Here is a 22,500-nt window from a genome sequence, read left to right on the forward strand (position 1 = left end):
CTCAACTGGCAAACTGTTGCTTGTTTTAATGTTGAACTGCGTTTAGGAGTTTTTCTTCAGGGGCCGGCCGCGAAAAGCTCCCAAAGAACAGCAAACTCAATACCTGACGACTGGATATTTGCCGGTCTTTTTCAGGACCTTTTGTTACATATTGAAAATGTATCCTCGTTTCACTCTCATTTTTCGTTCTAAACAATACCGGAGGTTACTGAGCAAAATAGACTAAGACAATAATCCCTAATCAATGATTACTACTAGTGAAGCTTTTATTTATAAGTTACGCAAATATTTATGTCTTTGAACTGAAACTATTGTCATCTGAAAGGGCGCTAATACTCACTGGTGATCTGGTCACATTGGTTAGTGGGTTTAAAAACGGAACAAGTATATTTATTGTACAAGTTGAGGTGTGTTGTTAATTTTTTATGGTTATATTTTTAAAATCACAGTGTCAAACAATCACGATCTCTCATCAACTCAAAAAAACTGTTTCGATACAACGCTCTTTATCTATTTCAAGTCACGAAAAAGCAATCACGTCATTGTCAAAAACCCGGAAACGGCCTTATCCAACGCTCTTTATCTATTTCAAGTCACGAAAAAGCAATCATGTCATTGTCCAAAACCCGGAAACTTCCCTATCCAACGCTCTTTATCTATTTCAAGTCACGAAAAAGCAATCATGTTGTCAAAAACTCGGAAACTTCCTTATCCGATAACACGCGATAAACGAGTAAAGAGTATGTAAAAGAGCATTTAAAATATTATCCTGCTGAATTGCGTCAAGTATTTGTAACAAAACTCACCGACAATAACTCTGCTCTGTCGTACTTTCATGATTATTCCCTCTCCTTCACGGCGTACAATGTGGGCGAAGTATTTAAAACTAACTTGGTACGATCTGTTTCATAGGAAAATTAAAATGAGAGGTATGCATTTGTACGCTCACGTTGTCGGTAAAACTTCAAATCAAGCAGAGCAAGCAACCCAAGCACCTCAAGCAATCTAAGCAACACAAGCAACTCAAGCAACCAATGCACCTCAAGCAACCCAAGCACCCCAAGCATCTCAAGTAATTTAAGCACCTCAAGCAATCCAAGCAACTCAAGCACCCCAAGCAATCGAAGCACCTCAAGCACCTCAAGCACCCCAAGCATCTGGAGCAATCTAAGCACCTCAAGCACCTCAAGCACCTCAAGCAACCCAAGCACCTCAAGCACCTCAAGCAACCAAAGCACCTCAAGCAACCCAAGCACCTCAAGCAACCCAAGCACCTTAAGCAACCCAAGCACCTCGAGCACCCAAAGCACCTCAAGTAATCGAAGCACCTGAAGCACCTGAAGCAACCCAAGCAACCCAAGCACCTCAAGCAACCAAAGCACCTCAAGCACCTCAAGCAACCCAAGCACCTCAAGCACCCCAAGCATCTCAAGCAATCTAAGCAACTCAAGCACCTCAAGCAACCAAAGCACCTCAAGCAAAGCAAGCACCCCAAGCATCTCAAGTAATTTAAGCACCTCAAGCAACCCAAGCACCTCAAGCACCCCAAGCAATCCAAGCACCTCAAGCACCTCAAGCACCCCAAGCATCCCAAGCACTCCAAGCACCTCAAGGAACCCAAGCACCTCAAGCAAGCGAAGCACCTCAAGCACCTCATGCAACCCAAGCACCTCAAGCAATGTAAGCACCTTAAGCAACCCAAGTAACCCAAGCACCTCAAGCAAGCGAAGCACCTCAAGCACCTCATGCAACCCAAGCACCTCAAGCAATGTAAGCACCTCAAGCACCCCAAGTAACCTAAGCACCTCAAGCAACCCAAGCACCTCGAACACCCAAAGCACCTCAAGTAATCGAAGCACCTAAAGCACCTGAAGCAACCCAAGCAACCCAAGCACCTCAAGCACCTTAAGCAATCTAAGCAACTCAAGCACCTCAAGCAACCAAAGCACCTCAAGCAACCAAAGCACCCCAAGCACCTCAAGCAACCCAAGCACCTCAAGCACCCCAAGCACCTCAAGCACCCCAAGCACCTCAAGGACCCCAAGCACCCCAAGCACCTCAAGGAACCCAAGCACCTCAAGCAAGCGAAGCACCTCAAGCACCTCATGCAACCCAAGCACCTCAAGCAATGTAAGCACCTTAAGCAACCCAAGTAACCCAAGCACCTCAAGCAAGCGAAGCACCTCAAGCACCTCATGCAACCCAAGCACCTCAAGCAATGTAAGCACCTCAAGCACCCCAAGTAACCTAAGCACCTCAAGCATCTCAAGCAACCTAAGCACCTCAAGTAATCTAAGGACCTAAAGTAACCTAAGCACCTCAAGCATTTCAAGCAACCCAAGCACAGCAAGCAATTTAAGGACTTCAAGCAGACCAAGGAATCCAAGCGCTTCAAGCAGTCCAAGCGTCTAAGTAAGCTAAGCAAGATAAGTAAGGTACATATTATGTATACGGTACAATATATGTCCCCATACATAACATACCTACCCTCTCCGGGCGCTCACCCGCTGACCAAAAAGCCCGAGCACTCTGGGTACGAGATTGGGTTATTTACGGGTAGTTTACGTGGTTGATGTCAGTTGTATCTCGTGAAACTGCGCAATGGTCGACTAATTTAACAGGTAATTATATTTTGAGTAATCCAGTTTTTAAATCCAGTTCTCACAGCAAAGAAACTAGCATTTGCGCCCCATCGTCACCTTTAACACACTCAAAGCAATGTTTTTTTTTTCCTGGTATATACAAATTCGGGAGTGGAAGCTGAATAATTGGACCTCGGTTATTCATTATTCTTTGTGTGTTTAGTTCGAATTATTCATTATTCTTTATAAATTTTTGTAGGTTATTCATTATTCATTGTTGTTATTCATTATTCCACTGGCACATTAGCTGCGTTATTCATTCCGGCGTTTTCAGACTCAATTATTCATTATTCATTTTTTATTTATACTAGCTCGTTATTCATTATTCATTATTCAGCTTCCACCCCCGATACAAATGATCATTTATCTAGATTCACATCGACATTTACACGTTAGCAGGAACTATATAGAGTATCACGCTAAATTTAAAAATAAATAAATAAATTAATTAATAAAATTTTTAAATAACTAATAACAGTAATAATAATCAATTTGATAAAATAATAAAAATAAAACAGTAAAAATAAAAATTTTTGAAATAAAATATTCATCATCTTGTCAGACTAATCTTGTAAGTATTTGCTCAATTTCTCCAGTATCTAGAGAATTAGGTAAGACAATTTCTGATTGAAGCCTGTTCCATTCTTTAACTGTTCTTGGAAAAGAGGAATATTATCATCATGACTTGCATGCTCAGTACAATATTTGAAGTTGTGAGATGCGTTAACATGAATTAATTCAGTATTTGTAATTTTGCACATTGTACATAAACGGGCATATTGATAGCAAAAAGTTAGAGATTCGCATTCTGGGTCTCTAATCATTGAGGCAACACTTGACGTATATCTAAAGTCGCTTTTACAAAAATGAGCAGCCACCCTTTGTATGTTCTCCAGCTTTAATATATCTGTATCACACTGATAATGTGGGTCCCTAACAGTTTAAGCATATTCCAATTTTTGTCTGACAAGTGTCTTATAAAAGGTACTTTTGGTGTCTTTTTGCAGAACCAGAAGTTTCTCATGATCAAATTTAAAGACTTAGGGTGCGTTTGATTGACCGTATATTCCGGAATAGGAATTAATACTTGGAATGGAAGATAGAAGTCCTTCGTTTTTATGGAGATTCACATTGAAATTGTCAAAGACCTGCTAAAATGCTATTTTAATCATATCTCTATTATCCCTGTTGCTTCAAAATGCTAGAGATACCATTTTAAATTATCACTCCAAGTATTCTTATTCCGGCATAGGGTCAATCGAACACACCCTTAGTTGCTTTTGACGATATTTCATGAAGATGATTGTTCCACCTCAAATTGGAATCTGGTGTGACCCCTAAGTAGGAGTGCATTTCAACAGAGGTTAGGATGGTATGGCAAAAAGTATATATTCTAGTTGGTGGATTTTTCTGCCTGGAAATACACAATTAACAAAACGTTTAGCTGGGTTGAATTCCATCTGCCAGGTGCGTTGCCATACTTCTAATTTGTTTAGATCAGACTGTAATTTATCCATGTCTGCAGCAATATTGACATCTTGTAAAGTCTCCTCTATTTATTTAGGAAGTGAGAATCTGTGCACATGAACAAGTTTTAAATACTCCACACGCTGACTATAAAATGAGATGAATCATGATCTTATTGAAATGCTTGGCAGATAGAAAATAAACTTAACCTTAATGTAGTGAAGATAATGTACAGGATTATGGCAAATCTGTACATGAATTTCGTAAAATTAGTATCAGTTTGCATTCTCTTAACGACATCCAGAGATTAGACAAAACATGGACCAGTGGTCCATGGACAACCCCCATGGACCCAATTCATGGTCCACACACATTACCATTCCCAGGGCTTTCACTGCCAACAGTTAGGCGGGCAGCACTTCATTGAAAAATCCCCTGGAAGAGTGGTTAGCATTTATCGAAATTGTAGATATTACTGCTTCCATACAGCTGAGATTCTCAGAGTATGGTTAGTTCCAAGTCACGTAGTTGACTTCTATTAAATCCTATAGGTTGTCAATCAGCAGACAATCCAACCCCTTTTGAAGGAAAAAAAGTAGTACTTTTTTAGCACCAAAGGCACTCACATGAGTACTTTAGGTGTGAGCCTGTTGGGGATCTGGGGGTATCTCCCCATAGGAAATTTTGCAAATGTAGTTTCTCTCAAGTGGCATTTCCTGCATTGTGACATCATTTTTGTGGTATTCTGCAAGGTCTTTATTCTTATCACTGAAGTCTTGGTCATGTTTGTCCACCATATTAAGTAAGAGTAAGACTGCTGGCCTTATGGCCTTATGCACAACATGAGGTGTTCAACGGAGAAACTGGGCAAGACATTGTAGCTTAAGAAAGTGTATTATGCAAAGTTTTACACTCAGATCACAAAAACATACTAAAGATAGGCAATTTTTCCCTTGTTTTCAGAATTTAATGATAAGTTGGGATAATCTGATAAAAATTGGCAGGGGGGGGGGGGGGGCAACTGTAAATCTGTTAGAATAAATCTTTTTCGATTGTTTAGCCAAAGGTAAGTTGTTGACATTGAAGACAAAATTATATTATTTTTTTTCTAATTTGTTTTACAATTAAACACTGCTTGAGAGCGGGGATCGACATAAAGGTCATTCAAACTGATTGCCATCAACATGCCAGTCATCTCAGCTCCTAGTGATCAGATCTTTGAGAACCTTAGAGCAGTTTTGAGCGAAACTGAGAATACCTGAGAAAAACTGATCCGACTTTTAGCAGTCTGAACTGTTCTTAGAACTACTGTTATTGTCAGTATGGGCATGTGCAAGTCAAAATGGGGAATTCTTTCAACAATACAGACTTTAGTCGTTGATATGCTGCATTCTGTTTATTTGCTGGCAAAGGAATTTATAGGATGCTTCAAGGGAAATTCTGGTTTTCTGTCTTACTTTTGTTTTACTTAGAGGCCATTTATTTGCCAGTATTGAAAAGTTTGGTTCACATTTTTTGAAATGTAACAAATTAGTCATCAGTGGCTTTACAAAGATCTTACATTCCTGAGTTAATTTGACTCGCAAATGAGGTACAAACAACCAAGGTCCAGGAATTGTTGATCCACCACAGGCAGCCCAAGCTCGGTGTACGATTTATAGACTTTGTATGGGAAAACATACTTTGAGCTTATAAATGCTAAAATAAGCTGTAAATGTCAGTGAAATGTAGAACTAAAGTTCGCTTACCTCTACATACGGTTGTCCTCGTCTTTTCTGTGCAATCGGAGGGCAAATTTGTGTCCGTTTTAGACGGGTTTGTGGCTTTCGAATTTTTGCGATGTCGTTAGTTTGTCATTTCTGTCGATCAAGATGCAAGTTAGGGATCCTGACATCCTTTCACTTTCTGTTGGAGGTTTGAAAGACTTTGAACTTGCAAAATACAAGCATGTTGCGTTGATACCGCAAGTCCGCCATTTTGATATTGGAATACACGTGAGAGGATACTTTGTTACAGGAATCACTCAATATCCAAATTCAGTGTCCACCTTTAATGTTTCAAGATCGACTAGTACTATGTGGAGATATTGAAACAAACCCAGGACCTGACCATTTATCTTCAGCCATCCATAACTCATCGTCAGCTACCTGTAAAAAACCTGTTTGGAAATATCCTTGTGAGGTCTGCTCAAACCCTGTTCGTGCCAACCAGAAGGACATTCTCTGTCATGGTTGTAGCAAGTGGTTTCACCTAAAATGTATTGACATGGATCTGAAAACATACGTTGATTTGGGTTCTTCTGACGAGCAATGGCTTTGTGACAAGAACTGTGGTAGGCCTTTTAATTTTACTGATTCATTTTTCGAGTCTTCTGTTGCTAATGAATCTGGATTGAACATGTTGAGTTCGTCAACCGAAGGTCCTGCCGAATCTGCACCTTGTTCATCCAATTTCTTAAAGTGCTTACTACTGAATACTAGGAGCCTTCGAAATAAGATCAATGACTTGATTGCCTTGTTAATGGACTCCTTCGATATTGTTGCCTTAATCGAGACCTGGTTGGATGATGACTTTAGCGATCGCGAACTCTACCTTGAAGATTATTCCACATTTCGTCGTGATCGATGTGTTCGGCGTGGCGGTGGTGTGTTACTGGCAATAAAATCACACATTCCTTGTGTACGTAGATGTGACTTTAGTTAGAAGTTGATGCGGAGATGTTAGTCTGTGAACTAAGGACAAGTAATACTCGTTGCTTATCATTTGTTGTTTTCTACAGACCTCCCGATGTTGGAGAGGGATTTTTGGACGAACTCAAGAAATTTCTTCAATATTCTGCTGGTACTGGGCTAGCAGGCTTAGTTATCACTGGTGATTTTAATTTTCCACATGTAGATTGGTCTACTGGTTCGCCATCCACGGTCGACAGTCTAACTGAAACGTTTTGTGAAATATTAGATGACTACTTTCTTACACAAACAAATTTTCAGATTACTCGTCCCAATGCCACGAATACTTCGTTACCTGGAAGTATCCTGGATCTTGTCTTGACAAATCATGAAGCATTAATTGAGGGAACTACTGTATTCCAAAATGGCTTTGACTCCGACCACTTTCTAGTTTGTTTTTCCATGAAGACAAAATTTGACAGGCCAAAAAATTGTCCTAGGACTGTCTATTGTTATGATAAAGCTGATCTTAATGGTCAAAGGGATGCCCTTTCATACATTCCTTGGGATTCCATCATATCATGTGATGATATTGACTCGAGTGCAACTAATTTTCAAGATCTTGTACTTGCTGCAGTTGACATGCATATTCCTAAGATGAAGCTTAGACATAAATCAAGACCACCTTGGATAGACAAAGATGTTTTAAAGTTAGTAAGGAAAAAAAAAAGTCTTATGGAAGCGACTGAAGGGTAATGGATCTGTGGAAATGACATTTAAATTCAAGACTTTGAGAAAAGAGACTAAGAGGCTAATCTCATTCAAGTATAGTAAGTATTTGAAGTCCCTGTCTGACAAGTTGAAGACCAATCCAACAAAATTTTGGGCTTTTCACTCTCTCAAGTCCAAGACAAAAAGATTGCCGGAGGTTATTACATACAGAAGTAAGGCAATGTCTGCAAAGGATCCCTCTGAGAAAGCCACCTTGTTTAATGAATTTTTTAGCACTGTTTTTTCTGCAAAAACCTACGACTCTGTGGGACTGCATAGCGACGTGGTTAATCCTGACCAGCTGATGGAAATTTCAACATCTCACAATGAAGTTAAGGATATTCTCAGTAAGCTTGATGTCAATAAGGCAACTGGAACTACTCGTGGATGGTATACCAGCAAGGATTCTTAAGGAGTGTGCAGAGGAGTTATCATATCCATTAACTTTATTAATATTTAACCTGTCTTTTGGATCTAGCAGAGTTCCCTCTTTGTGGAAAAAGGCCAATGTCACTCCAGTGTTTACATGTAAATCTGATGCAAAGGATGTAGTTGAGAATTATCGATCCATCTCTCTGTTATCCATCCCAAGTAAATGTCAGGAGAAGATTGTACATATTATATTCTCATGTGGCTTCCTACCTATCTGACTGGCAACATGGATTTGTGAGGGGTCGTTCATGTGTAACCCAGCTTGTTTTATCACATCATCACTGGTCTAAGGCCTTAGATGATGGATTACAGGTGAATGTCGTGTTCTTGGATTTTGCTAAGGCTTTCAACAGAGTTTCATATGACATACTTTTGCAGAAACTGTGTGATTTCGGTATCTCTGGAACTCTGTTGAATTGGTGTAATAAAGACTACCTAACCAATAGAGAGCAGAGGGTGGTCATAGATGGAAAAAGCTCAACATGGTCTGTTATTCCGTCTGGAGTACTTCAGGGTTCATAGCTTGGGACAGTTTTATTTGTGATATTCATTAGTGATTTACCGAAGGTAGTTATGGCTGGAAACACAATTGCATTGTATGCAGATGACTGCAAAACATCTAGAGTGATAACTTGTCCATCTGACTACCCATTGTTTCGATCAGATCTGGATAATTTTTGGAGCCAACAAAATCTAATGGACTTCAATATAAAAAAATGTAAGCTGATGTGTATCACGAAGAAGAAAACACCTTTTCATCCTCACCTGCAAATAAACAATCACACCCTAGAGGAAACTTTTGAATTTTCTGACCTTGGCCTAATTACCAGTAGCAAGTTGTCCTGGAATGCTCATGTTGATAAAATAACTAGTAAAGCTAACAAGATCCTCGGGCTAGTCAAAAGGACATGTAAGGGTATGAAGGATATTACTACCCTGAGAACATCGTTCTGTGCATTGGTAAGATCCCAACTTGAGTACTGTACTGTCGTATGGTCACCTCAAACTGCTGGGAATATCAATAAGTTGGAGAAAATTCAGAGGAGAGCCACTAAGTTTATTCTGAAGACAGATGATGACTACAATACGCGCAGAAAACGATTGAATTTGTTGTCTTTGGAGGACAGACGCTTTTTGTTTGATGTTTTATTCTTGTATAAAGTTCTTAACGGGTATATAAGTATAGGCATATCTAGTACATATATTCAATTTTATACTGATTCTAATAGGTACCACCTTAGGGGAAGGGATGAACTTACAATCAAGAAGAACTTCGTTAGAACTACTACTTTTAAAAGCAGTTTCTTTAATAGGATCGTGGACATGTGGAATGCATTACCATTGAAAGTATGTCAAGCATCTAACATTTCTAATTTTAAGAAGGGTGCAAGAGACTTCTTACTATCAAGATATGACTAAATCTTTAATTTTTTATATAAGCCTAGTTTTAACAATAGTTCTTTATTCATTCATTTTCTTATTTAATATATATATATATATATATATATATATATATATATATATATATTTTTTTTTAGGTGGTCTGCCTTTGTATGGGGTCTATGACTCTTTTGTAGACTATCCTTATGATGATGTCATATGTTGCCTATTGTCATTGAACTGTAATAAATAAATAAATAAATAAATAAATAAATAAAAAGTCTATAGATCTTATACCGAGCTTGGGCTGCCTGTGACCCAACTAAAACTATTGCCGCACCATATAGTTAAGGTAATGTTGAAGTATTTGGTACGGCAAATGCAGGCACACAAAGTGTGGCAATGTCTGTGTCGGCACTTGCTTAAAATTTCAGGAATCCAATAACCTCTTCAGCTGACTTGGTTCAAATTATAAACATTGGGAATAATACATGTATGTATTCAGCTTTGTCACAATCATGGAAACAGGGACTCCTATTTTTGACATATTTGCCTGTTATGGTTGGAACTTAAGCTACATTAATTATCAGTTGACATACAGTGATAGTTATAGTGGTTTGCTAAATAGTGCACTTCCTATAATTTCAGACTTTCCTTATGTTATATCAATGTTAGCTGCCTTTGATTCTTTGCTCATGGATAATTATCATGCATATATGTTAACACTTGAACTTTACACAGTAGCAATATACTGTCTGGCTAATGGGAAGTGTAAAACTTTTTACTCTCATGGCAGAGATTTATTAGGTATGGGACCCATTTGCAACATGTACTTCAATTGAAATAGATTCATTAATGAATTTGGTACAACATTTTCAGAATATATGTGCACAAACATCTGTTAGTTATGAGATTAAAATGTGTTAACATTATTAAAATGTAAAGTATCAGTGGAAGCATTGTTCATTCATTATATGTTCAAAACCAAAATTTTAGACCCTAGGATCACTTACAATGATGTTTATTTTTGTTCTTGCAAAGAATGTTCTGCTGTGTCATTTTATTCTGTTTGTTTTTCCACCTCAAAGGTCTTGTAACTATATATTGCACCTCTCAAACAGTTGATAGTATCATTGAGAATGGAAGAGCAATTTATCAGAAATGTTACTCCAGAAAAATATGTTTTTATGTCTGATTTTCTAAAGAGATTAGACGTGGGGCGCTGTCGATGTAATAGTTATTTTTATAGCGAGATGTCAGGGAACTTTATCTTGTATTGTGGTTCCCAGTAAACAACAGCTTAAAACTGCCATTTTTGATAATAAGGAAAGCAGCACAGGCTTTTTGATGTGAATTTCTAGCTACTGCATTAGTTGTGTTTTTCAGTGGTATGCAAAGCAAAAGATGAGTTACCACGTTTTTGTATGCAATTGTTCTGAACCATTGTAACAAAAGTATTTTCAAATGTAGATTCTGTTATTGATCTCTTTTGCTCTATTATTCAAAGTAAATTTAATTGTTTTGAAACAAACTATGAGGTTGCATATGTTTATGTGAATTATCAAATATAGAAAAGAAGCAAATGATAAAAAAGCATAAATCTACTTCAGTAATAGCAGCAAACTGGAAGAAAGAGGAGAGAAATTTACAGCCCAATGGACCCAGAGAAAAAATAAGAACTTCCTTCAAATTGTTTTGAAAAGTACAGGTCTATGGACGCGTCAAAAAAAACAGACTCTTTCAAATAAAGATGAAAAGTATAGGTCAATGAACTCACACGATAAAGAACAACTTCTCTCAAATAGATTCTTGTAGCACCTATATACCTTTTTTGTACAATAAAGTTATTATGATTATTATTATTATTATTATTATTATCATCATCATTATTATTATATTATTATTAATTTTATTATTAAACTGTCAACAAAAGTACAAATAACCTGGTAGCGCATGAGTATAGGCTACATAGAGCCTCTTGTTTGAAATGTCCTCTTGCTCTTCTTCTTAACTTGAATGCTACTCAGTTCTTGGTTTACTTACAAATCAAAATATGTAACATCATCTCCCCTAAACTGCAGCAGCAGCAGCAGGAGTAGTGGTAGTAGTAGTAGTAGTAGTGGTAGTGGTAGTGGTAGTGGGTAGTGGGTAGTGGGTAGTGGGTAGTGGGTAGTGGGTAGTGGGTAGTGGGTAGTGGTAGTCGTAGTGGTAAAGTCTATGTAAACTCTGCTCATCAAGTTAAAAGATAAGCAGCTGCATTTACCCAAACTAAACAAAGGCATCTAACATTTATAATTTTAAGAAGGGTGCAAGAGACTTCTTGCTATCAAGATATGACTAAATCTTTAATTTTGTATATAATCCTAGTTTTAACAATAGTTCTTTATTTATTCATTTTCTTATTTAATATTTATATATATATATTTTTTTTCTGTTAGGTGGTCTGCCTTTGTATGGGGTCTTTGTAGACTATCCTTATGATGATGTTGTTTATTGTCATTAAAATGTAATAAAAGTAATGCTAATACACTAACATTTTCCTTATTGTTAAGGGGACACGTTGTGTTGGATATCAAAACTGGACATTCATCCAATCTATGCATTTCTTGACTTGAGTGTCTTAATTCAGTTTAAATTAATAGAGATGCACCTACATGTAGAGCGCCCCCACCCCCAACCTGGCAAGTAAAATCATCTGGTGTTAGCTAGTGTAAAAACTATAAGCCTCACCTTCAGGTGAGAGAGGAAAAATTTGACCCTCGAACCTGTTGCATAACCTTAATCAGTCGCCTTGGAAGACTCAGTGGAATCCAATAAGTCACTCAATTAACGTCTTTTCCTTTTCTGTGCAGATATGATGTGAAAAATCAGTAGTTTGATTACAATGGCCACACCTGGTCCCCTGGCCAGCTCTAAGGAGAAGACAAATGGGGCCAAGCTGAGTCGACTTATTATTGATGGTGGAACAACTGTACTAAGAAATGTTTTTGACACTCATCACCCTCCTGCAAACTTGGCAGCTGATCTTAATGCCTGTTATTCCATCCTTGACCAGCTTTTTCGTAGAAGAATTCTCAATGGTCACCAGTGGGACAAACTCTTTCCTGGTTGTGGAGCCGCCCCCGACTCCACCACGTTTGATATCACTCTGCTGTTCCTCCTTCTGACCAACATTTGTGGACTTACCCCTCCCCACACCGGATGGCATTGCAAGCCGCCCCCAAGTGACTCTTCTCGTGAAGCAAACTTTGCTCGCATTAAGTTTTTTCGTAATCAGTTGTATGGGCACATCACAACCACTGGTGTCGATGAACTGATGTTCAATGCTCTGTGGCAGGAAATCAGTACCGTTCTAGTGTCTCTTGGGTTAAGTCAGGCAGAGATTGATCGATTGAAGGCAGAGCGATGTGGAGAAGAGGATTATCTTAACGCATTACGAGACTGGGCAGAGAGTGAAGCGGATCTCAAGACTCAACTTAATGAGGTGCGTCAGCTTCAGAACACAGTCCAAGAGAGTGTCGAGGAAAACAAATCCATCCTTAAAGACTTACGAATCCAGCAGTCAACAACCCAAGACACTGTTGACAGAACACAACAAGTTGTCAAGGAAAGCAGTTCTAGGATTCAAGACATACATCAAATTGTCACTAAAATCCGGGAGACGCAACACAATACCGATCAGGAGGATAAAATCCTAAAGAAACTTGCAAGGCTTGACACCCAACGTGATGTGAGAGATTATACGAAGAGATACGTAGAAGGAACCCGTGAGTCTTTCTTTGCTAAAATCAGCACCTGGTTGGATGATGCAAGCTCTCCAAATCGTGTCTTGGTGCTAAGCGGAAATGCAGGGATGGGGAAGTCTGTCATCGCTGCTGAGATGTGTAGAAGAATGCAAGAAGCTGGCAGATTGGCGGGAAGCCATTTTTGTCACCATGACAGAGCACGCCACAGGAATCCCAAGGTGATGATGCAGTCTTTAGCTTGTCACCTGTCATGCTGTCTTCCAGAGTACAAGAAAGCGCTTGTCGAACAGCTCTCTGGAAATCTGGGTGTAGAGATAAACGACATGGAAGTGAAAGATCTGTTTGATTTGCTTTTTTTAGAACCTCTAAATAGGGTAGCAGATCCAGATTTTACATCTCTTGTGGTAATAGATGCTTTAGATGAAAGTGAATACCAAGGACGAAATGATCTTCTTGACGTGATTGCCAACTTGTTTAAAAATTTACCGCTTTGGCTGCGATTTTTGGTGACGACGCGACCCGAAATTAACATTTGGGAGAACCTTAAAGATTTGCAACCATTAATACTGGAGCCAAAAGATGAAGACAACTTGAAGGTAATTCGTTTTTTCTTTGAAAGGAGTCTAAGCGATTTATTAGAAGTTGACATGCGCGAAATGATCTTAGATGATCTTGTGCAAAAGTCAGAGGGAGTCTTCCTGTGTGCCAAGTTTTTGGTAGATTTTATAAGAGCCAAGTGCTCAACTTTTCTCACCTTGGAGCAACTGGACAAGACCCTTCCGGCGGGCATCGCGTTTTTTTACCAGTCATATTTCCAACGGCTGGAACAAGACTTGTTTAAGGAACTAGAGATAACTGAAGAGCGATTTCTATGTTTCCTGGGTGCAATTGCCGCTGCCAGGGAACCACTGCCATTGGGTTTTGTTCCTAAGTTGTTGTGCACGAACTTGTCGTCCTCGACTGTTTTGCGAAAGGCGAACAAAGCCATTGCCATTGTGTCATCACTTCTTCCTGTTCACGAAGACCGCATTCATTTCTTTCATAAATCAGTCAAGGACTGGTTGACAGACAAGTCACGCTACAGCCAGCACTCTTTCAGTGTGGAGGAAATGGAAGGCCATAAGATCCTTTCTACTCTTTGTTCTGACGAGTTTGACGAGTTAAAGAGCAGAGGTATTGGCAGCTCACAGGCCTTCACTGACACATCAAGGTATGCCTTGGAACATGGTGTTCAGCACATGTTACTGGTAGACCAGGTCATGAAATCCTGCAGCCTTGAACATTGGGTTCGAAAATATGTGTCAGACCCGGAGCTTTTGTACGCAAAGCTTTGTGTAAACTTGCCAGGAGCCATGGAAGATATGGTTTGTGCAATGAAGCAAGGTGGTTTGAAGACAATATCAACTGAGTGTCATGAGACCCTTTCGTCATTATTGATTCTTTTAAAGAAGCACCGCGTAACCTTACAGGAATATCCCTTTACGCTGTTTCAATGTCTCTTGAATGAGGGAAGTAGTAAGTTATCTTCTGACTCCCGCCAGCTTCTGGAGACCAAGTATTCCGATAAACCTTACATGGAATTTTTAAACAAAAGTGACTCCCAAACAGCTATTCAAGCTCATTTTGTTTGTGGATCACAAGTGGCTTGTTTCGATGTGTCCCCTAGCTTAGAATACATGGTGTGTGAATGCTGCGATGGAAGCCTTCAGTTCTGGTCACTGGCTTCAGGTAACCTCAAATGGAAACGTTATGTCAAACCAAAAGAGTATGGAGGACGTTCTGGACCATTTAGAATCATTGAAAGTTCGTACCGATCCGTGTTTTGTTTTTATCGTTGTGTAGTATTTCATCCTATCAAAGATGTCATCTTACCAGGGGTGTTAAACACTGCTTACTCTTTTAATGGTGACATGGAGCCGCTTTTTCCTACCAGTAAGTGTAGTTTTTCTATCTGTTCTATTTGGGGCGACGAGATGTTAACTGATTGTCCGGACGATACAAAATGTCTTACGATGTGGAATCTTAACGATGGTACGGAGATTGATCGTCTCAACAGAAATAAAGAAATTTTATCTTTTGCGATGTCACAAGATGGAAAGCTCGTGGCAATCTCCCATTCACCGGACACTGTTTGTTTAGTTGACCGAGAAAATGGTTTTTCAACTCTAGCAGAGATGGCTTTAGGGCTGGCATGTTTTGGAATGATTAGGTTCTCACCAGACAGTCGCTTTCTTTTGTGTTCAAATGGGAGCAGAGTCAGTGAAATGTTTCGTTTAAGCATAACAGAGGGGCCCAAGCATCTCTATTCGATTCACTGTATTGATCACTGGAGAAATTCCTTTGAGTTAGAATCCCGTAGAATCAGTGGTTTTTTGTTAGGAGATCCTCTGAATGTATGTAATATGTTCTGTTATCCTGATGTAGTGCTTAACAGCCAATATCTTTTAAGGAACCACACAGCAAAAGGTTACATTGAACTTGTTTATCGAAATTCACCAAGGAAAAACACAGTATTTCAAGATGTCAAATGTCTTCGATTCTCTTTCACCGGTGAGAGTGTTTATGCGAGACTTCACGATGGATCGCACAGACTGCGAATTTACGTTTGGGACGTTTTAAATGGGCAAATTAACGGACAGAGAGAGTTTGAGGTAGACTCTTTCCGTGATTTTGTAGTTGTAAAAGAAGGCATTTTATTTGCAACTAAGATCACACTTGAACTGTGGAACTTTGATTTGTCAGTCTGCATGCGACGATGGAGGTTTGGCGCGGATGCTGTCTTTCCTATTTCAGAAGATCAGGTGGCATGCATAACGTCTGAAACGCGAGAAGGGATCATTTTGGATACTGTTAGTGGAAATAATGTGGCAACATTTACAGTGCCTGACGGGGAGTTGATTTCATGCTACAGGGACCTCCAGCTGTTTGCATCGACTAAAATGGGCCCAGATTTCATTGAAATGAGGCAATTGGGTAAAACCGAACCACTGTGGCGTGCACTCCAGAGTGCCTATTTGTCATTTTTGATGGGATCATTTTCCCCCATGGGTCAATTTATTGTTGTTTCGTCAGGCACCAGGGACACGTACGTTCTCGATGCAGTTTCTGGTAAAGTGCGTCTGAAATTTGATTGTGTCACCATTCGTGACTGTAAATTTATCGGTGATGACGGGTGTATTTTTCTGAAATCTGTTTATCCAAATGGCGGCCGCCTTGAGCTGTTCAACGTAAGATCTGGAGATCTACTCGGTGTAATGGATGTTGAATGGAACCTTTATTCTGAGGAATGTCTTTTAGAAACTTGTCCTAGAAGGGGTCTCATTGCCATTTGTTCGCGGAAGCAGTTCAACTTGGAAATTATCAAGGTAAAGCACCGGGAAGAGGAGACACTTAACACGGAGACAAAAAGGTGAGTTTTCAATGTCTTGTTTAAAAGCCAATCGTCGGTACTCAAGACGTTTTGTGTATACTTCAAGCTTGCCCTGATATAGAGTACAAACCATTATTATCTATTGCGATTGGTTGGAAGTGTGTTTTTATTCCCATACTCGGTGATATGGGCTTTACATGACTTGTTTTCCTGTGGACTCATTCTCGCACCATTACATAAGGCGTGGCCGCGGGGCTCTGGATTCAAATCCCCCTCTTAGCTTAGTACTTATCAGGTAGCTTAACACGTCTTTAAGTCACGAGTGGCAGCCGGAATTATATTGTTTTCTTCGTTAACTTGTCTTGGCACAACCACATTTATTTTGCTAAGTACGTATCTTTTCTCCATTACCAAACTTCACGACAAAGCTAAACATTTTAAAATCAAAGCTTACGCTTAATTAATCTAGTTAGGCCTAATTACTCTTCAGCAATAATATTGTGTAGGAGACTTAATCTTTTTTTTGAGAGAGAGCGGTGTCTTGATCTTCAGTGGTGAAACGGTTCCTATAGAGTTGAAAGTCTGGTTCAAATCCTAGTCACGGGTATGATTTTTATCTTCCCTTATTTCCCTGCTGTCACAAGTCCTGGGACACAGTGTCTTAAATTAACGATAGCAGTCACTTCAAAGCAAATTAGCAATTGTGTATATCAGGTAAATTCGGGTAGGAGGACATGTTGGATTAGTTTAACAGTCTTGGAGGGACTGCTGATGGGGTATGCGGAATGTTCACTTCCGGCTTCGTTCGTAACTCAAAAAACGTCGCGTGCTTAAGCTCCCTAATCTTCTTCGGACAAGGGGCCCGTTTCTCGAAAGTCGCGAAACTTTTCGGGCCCGAAAAGCCATTTGTGAAACTGCCAACTGCTTGTTTTGGAAAGCCAATTATTTACCGTGTTTTCAAGGTTACAAAAAGAAAAATGACTGTGAGGTTTGACGACTTAAATCCTCTCCGTTCTTGAGATACAACAGAAATTGTGACACCCGAAAATGGCCCGTAACGTTTCGTGACTTTCGAGAAACGGGCCCAAGATCCGCTAAAATTTCTTTCAAATATTGTCCACCCTGTTTATGTGTAAGGTGCGTATTGATGGGCGAAACTCGTCTCAAAAAATCTGTTTAATTAATGACCAATACAAAACAATTACGCTAACCGAGGTGGAAACATGGTGATACATGATAGATCTTATTACATGTTTTGATGTGTAGTATCGCTTAGTATTTTTCTTGCCTTTCCCCAACGGGTCTCATCGATTGAAGTGAAAGCGAGCTTTGAGAAGGCTTACTGGAGCCTCGAACCTCATCTCGGAAACGATGATTTGAAAGAATCAGGACACAAACCTACAATCCGTAGCACTGAACTACATCCAGCGCAAAGTACAGAAACCTTCCAGGACACTTCTGCTTGCCATCGAGCAACTGAAACGACGCGACGATATTGTCATCACCAAACCAGATAAAGGATCTGGAGTGGTCGTAATGGACAAGTACGAATATCTACGACTATTATCCGAGGCATCCCATCAACGATTCGAGTAAATTTCGGGCTGTTCCTCTGGAAAGGCCTTCGAGTGAATGTAGGCCACCGACATATTACCACCCTCTTCTACAGAAAGAGGAAGATTTAGATTCCATCGTTAGTAAAATTCTGCCCAAGTCTAAGTCCATCTTCATTATGGGAGATTTTAATATTAACCTGTTAAATTGTGAAAGTTATCCTGAATCAAATGATTTGATACTAATGCTAAACTCTTTTTTCTTCTACCTTATATCTTACAACCAGCACGTATTACAGAAAGATCACTGAGCAACCCTCATTGATAATATATCTGCAAATACGTATGCTATGAATGCCATAGTGACAATTTAGTCTCTAAAATCTCTGATCATCTTCCTCAATTCCTGATTGTGGACAATCTCAAAGTAAACTATAAAGTTTTAAATTATTATAAAAATGACTTTTCCAAATTTGATGAAGAGAAATTTATCAATGATTTCTCGCTTCTAGACTACAATAATATCTCAAGTGATTATATGGATGCCAACACTAAATTTGATATTTTTTATGATAAGATATCTCAATTTATAAATTATCATGTACCACGTAGAAAGCTCGCCAAACGTGAAATTTAAGTTAGCTACTAAGCCCTGGATTACTTAACATATTCTTACCAAAATACGATATAGAGATAAACTCTATTCCAAAATTATTAGGTGTAATCATTCAAATCCAAATTTGATATATCTTCATAAGAAATTCAGGAATAGTGTCGTCAAAGATCTTAAAGCGAGTAAATCTGATTATTTCAAGAATTACTTTTTGTGTAATAAGAATAATATGAAACACATCTGCTCAGGAATTAGATCAATAATCAACATTAGTAAAGTTAAAGCTGATTACATTCCCAGTATTCTAGAAAGTGGAAAAACTGTTGACAATCCTTGTGCTACTGCTAACATTTTTAACAATTTCTTCGTTAATATGGGCAAAAACACTAACAAAGACATTCCTTGTGGGAACTGTTGTCCAACCTCTTTTCTGAAGAGCAATTTTCCTGACTCAATGTTTCTTTCCCCTTTTACTTCAGCTGAAGTTGACTCATACATACATCAAATGGACAATAATAAATCCATTGGTCGCTATAGTATTCCAGTCCCATTGCTAAAAAGACTCATATTTTCCCACTCATTTCATCCCTAATTAGTGATTCTTTTCTGTGTGGTATTTTCCCCAGTAAACTTAAATTGGCAAAAGTTACCCCAGTTTTTAAGCAAGGCTCTAGGCAAGGCAAAGATAACTATAGTCCAATATCAGTTCTGTCTATTTTTAGTAAAATTTGTGAAAAGGCTATGTTTAAGTGCCTCAGTGGTTACCTTGAATCTCTTAACATTCTTTATCCACTTTAATTTGGCTTTAGGCAAAGTGCTCGACGAATGATGCACTGATACAAATTACTGAATCAATCCGCAACTCAACTGACAACAATGAATTTGGCTGTGGCAAAAAAAGGCATTCGATACAGTTAATCATTCCATTCTTTTATCTAAAGGGAATCATTATGGAGTGAGAGGTAAAGCCTATGAATGGTTTCATTCATATCTATCCAATAGAGAACAATTTGTATTTATAAATGGCCATAAATCTGATTCTCTTTCAATCACTTGTGGTGTACCTCAAGGATCCATTCTTGGACCCCTGTTGTTTTTGCTATATATCAATGATTTACCAAACACCTCGAAACTGCTTAGTTTCCACGTATTTGCTGATGACACTAATATATATTGTTCACGTAAAAACCTTAATGATCTTGAACTAATCCTAAATCAACAGCTCTATGCAGTGGCTGAGTGAATGAAATCTAATAGACTAGCTCTCAGAATTTCGAAAACCAATTTTGTTCTTTTTCATTCTGAGAAAGTAAAACCATATAAGTCATTAAATTTAAAATTTTTTTTTAATTTAATTTTTTATTTTTTATTTTTTATTTTTTTATTCAGCAGACACTACTTACAACAATAAGTACAATACCATTTACAAAACATTACTTACACTACTTACTACACAATACTTCCTAGACTTCATTCTTCTACTACTTTTAACAGTTTGTTTTTCTTTTATTTAGTTACCGCACACCTATGTACTTAGAAAAATGCAATTCAACACGGGTTTCCACTTAGCCTCTAGCATCTTCCTATTATTGTACTTAGCGGCAATGTGACATTCAGTTTTATATTTTCTTTTAACTAGTTCCTTATAGGAAGGGAAGAAAGGACGACAGTTATTCCTACGACAGTTCCATAAATGTAGCTTACCTAAAACAATTAAATAATTAAACAGAGAACATTTAGTATCTGTGACACCAACTAAAATAGTCTTTAACTCAAGTTTCCCTTGTTCTTTGGCTATAGCGATCCAATAAGATTCAAATTCTTCCCAAAACGCACGTGAGTAAACACAGTAAAAGAATAAATGATCAATTGTTTCCGGTTCGATAAAAGTATAGCCTGTCACTCCCCTGCTAAGTGGTATCTTTGTGCATAGAGATTTCTGCTCGTAATTTCGTAGGCTAGTGGAAATGCGTAGATTTCTCTGGTGGACACAGTAGAATGATAAACTTAACCGGCAATGGCGTCGAAAGTCATGTAACGCGAATGGCGTTTTAGTGGATCTTTGAACAAAATATACCCTTATGAAGCTCAATAATGGCAAGTCATTTGGATAGTGAACAAGACAGGCGGTGGAATCTTAAAAGCGACGAGTAGTGGACTTCGACAACAATCTGTCGCCCGTCGAGCCGAAATCAAAGTGAGCTGCATTTCTAAGATTTTGCCAAGTGTGCTGTTATGTAGAACACTGAAACCAAATGGAAAATTCTCTGGTAACTTATGGGTTCAACAAAGACAGAGAACGAATCGAACACCTTAAGTGGATCTGTGATCAACTCTGCACAGTCTTCAGGTAAAAAAAAAATTGGAAATGTGACAGCCAAGAATTATTTGAAAGAAAGCTAGTCGTCTATTTTGTGCTTCATTATTCAAGGAAAAGGTTCTTCATGGAAACGGTTTGATCCTGAAATTTTAGTTTGTTGTAATATTGCGCATATTTGACACGATTGAGTTTTTTCTCTTCACGCACGTAATGAAATAGGAAGGGGTTTTTGCCTCTAATAGCAAATATGTTGTTTGTTTCAAAAAATTGTTCGCTGGAGAAGGTGGCCTTTATGAATTCACCATGTTTTATGATATGTGTGCTGGATAGTTTTTATGGCAATAGTAAAGCATTTTCTTGTTATTCAAGGAAAAGGTTTTTCAGGAAAGGGTTTGAACCTGAAGTACATGGTAATTTGACACGATTGAGTTTCTTGTCTTCACGCACGCAATGAAATAGGAAGAGGTTTTCGCCTCTAAGAGCAAATATGTTGTTTGTTTCAAAAAATTGTTCGCTGGAAAAGGTGGCCTTTATGAATTCATCATGTTTTATAATATGCGAGCTTAACTGGATAGTTTTTATGGCAATAGTAAAGCATTTTCGTGACAAAATGAGGTTAGCGTTTTTCTGTTGTGCTAACTTAATTAAATATAAATATACATTCTGCCTCGTGAGTTTGTTATTCTCGTTAACCAGCAATGGCGTCGAAAGTCAATGCAACGCGAATGGCGTCTTAGTGCATCTTATGTTGTTTGTTTCAATAAAATGTTTCGCTGGAAAAGGATTCTGTGATATTTTCTGCCTTTGTGAATTACAATATCATGTTGTGTATTGAATTTTAGATCTTAAGGTTGAAACGTGATACGGGAGGATATTTTTAGTATTGCTCTGTAAGCAGGAAAGGTTTCATGAAAATAAACAGGTCTGTTGGAAGCGTGCTTGAGTTTCAACAAAATGAGCCCCAAAATCAGCAAAAAATTGTGACGCCGGTGAATAATAAAGTAGCTGCTATTTCCAAAATGATGGAATTACCTGGTGATAAATAACCTCGTCTTGGAGAGTAAATTTTTGACCTTGCAGAAACAATGGTGGGCGATTGTGATCTTTGTTTTGAGAAAAAGGAACTTACGAAAACCCGGTATTCCATGCCGGGTATCTTGCCATCATTTGACACAGATGCTTCACTGTTTGGCAATTAAACATGCCGCGGTAACTTAATCACGGCGCCCACTGAATTCCGGCGATGTCACTTTCGATTTTGCGATTTATTTGTGCAGCCAAAACTTACGATAACAAAATTGAACGTAGCAAAAATCTCCCAAAATGTTTGTCGCTGATCGTAATTGTTTATATTCTATATTCACGGTTCAAAAATTAATGTTGTTTTCGTCTCGTAAATATGTTATTCTCGAGCGACCGTCCTGGAAACTTCCTTCTGCTCTTTCTAAAAACTGTGTATCAATATTTATTTACTTTTGCATCAATATTTGTTTTTGCATAAAGCAAGCTAACAAAATCTGTACCTTGCTAATTTCGC

At 38.5% G+C, this 22,500-nt stretch overlaps 2 protein-coding genes across 2 annotated transcripts in view; one reads left to right on the forward strand and one right to left on the reverse strand.

Moving 5' to 3' along the window:
* Window positions 1-22,500, forward strand: part of LOC138059109 (uncharacterized) — a 68,319-nt gene that overhangs the window by 44,649 nt on the left and 1,170 nt on the right. Inside the window, exon 3 of the mRNA XM_068904631.1 lies at window positions 12,214-16,516. Coding sequence (XP_068760732.1) covers window positions 12,246-16,516 — 4,271 coding nt within the window. The 5' untranslated portion in view covers window positions 12,214-12,245. The remainder of the gene's footprint in view (window positions 1-12,213; window positions 16,517-22,500) is intronic.
* LOC138013908 (uncharacterized) lies at window positions 918-2,264 on the reverse strand. Its single transcript, XM_068860947.1, has 2 exons — window positions 2,058-2,264; window positions 918-1,859 (listed from the first exon to the last, which is right to left on the reverse strand). Exons 1-2 carry the CDS (start codon window positions 2,262-2,264, stop codon window positions 918-920), a joined length of 1,149 nt encoding a protein of 382 aa, XP_068717048.1.

The sequence above is a fragment of the Montipora capricornis genome, chromosome 8 (assembly GCF_036669925.1).
Source record: "Montipora capricornis isolate CH-2021 chromosome 8, ASM3666992v2, whole genome shotgun sequence".
Taxonomy (NCBI): Eukaryota; Metazoa; Cnidaria; class Anthozoa; order Scleractinia; family Acroporidae; genus Montipora; species Montipora capricornis.

Bases quoted from the DNA above. Each gene is read 5' to 3' on its own strand.
- LOC138013908 (XM_068860947.1), bottom strand. From the start codon at position 2,264: ATGCTTGAGGTGCTTAGGTTACTTGGGGTGCTTGAGGTGCTTACATTG. The intron at 1,860-2,057 runs GTGCTTGGGGTG...CAGGTGCTTTAG, and splicing joins AGGTGCTTGGGTTCCTTGAG to GTGCTTCGATTACTTGAGGT.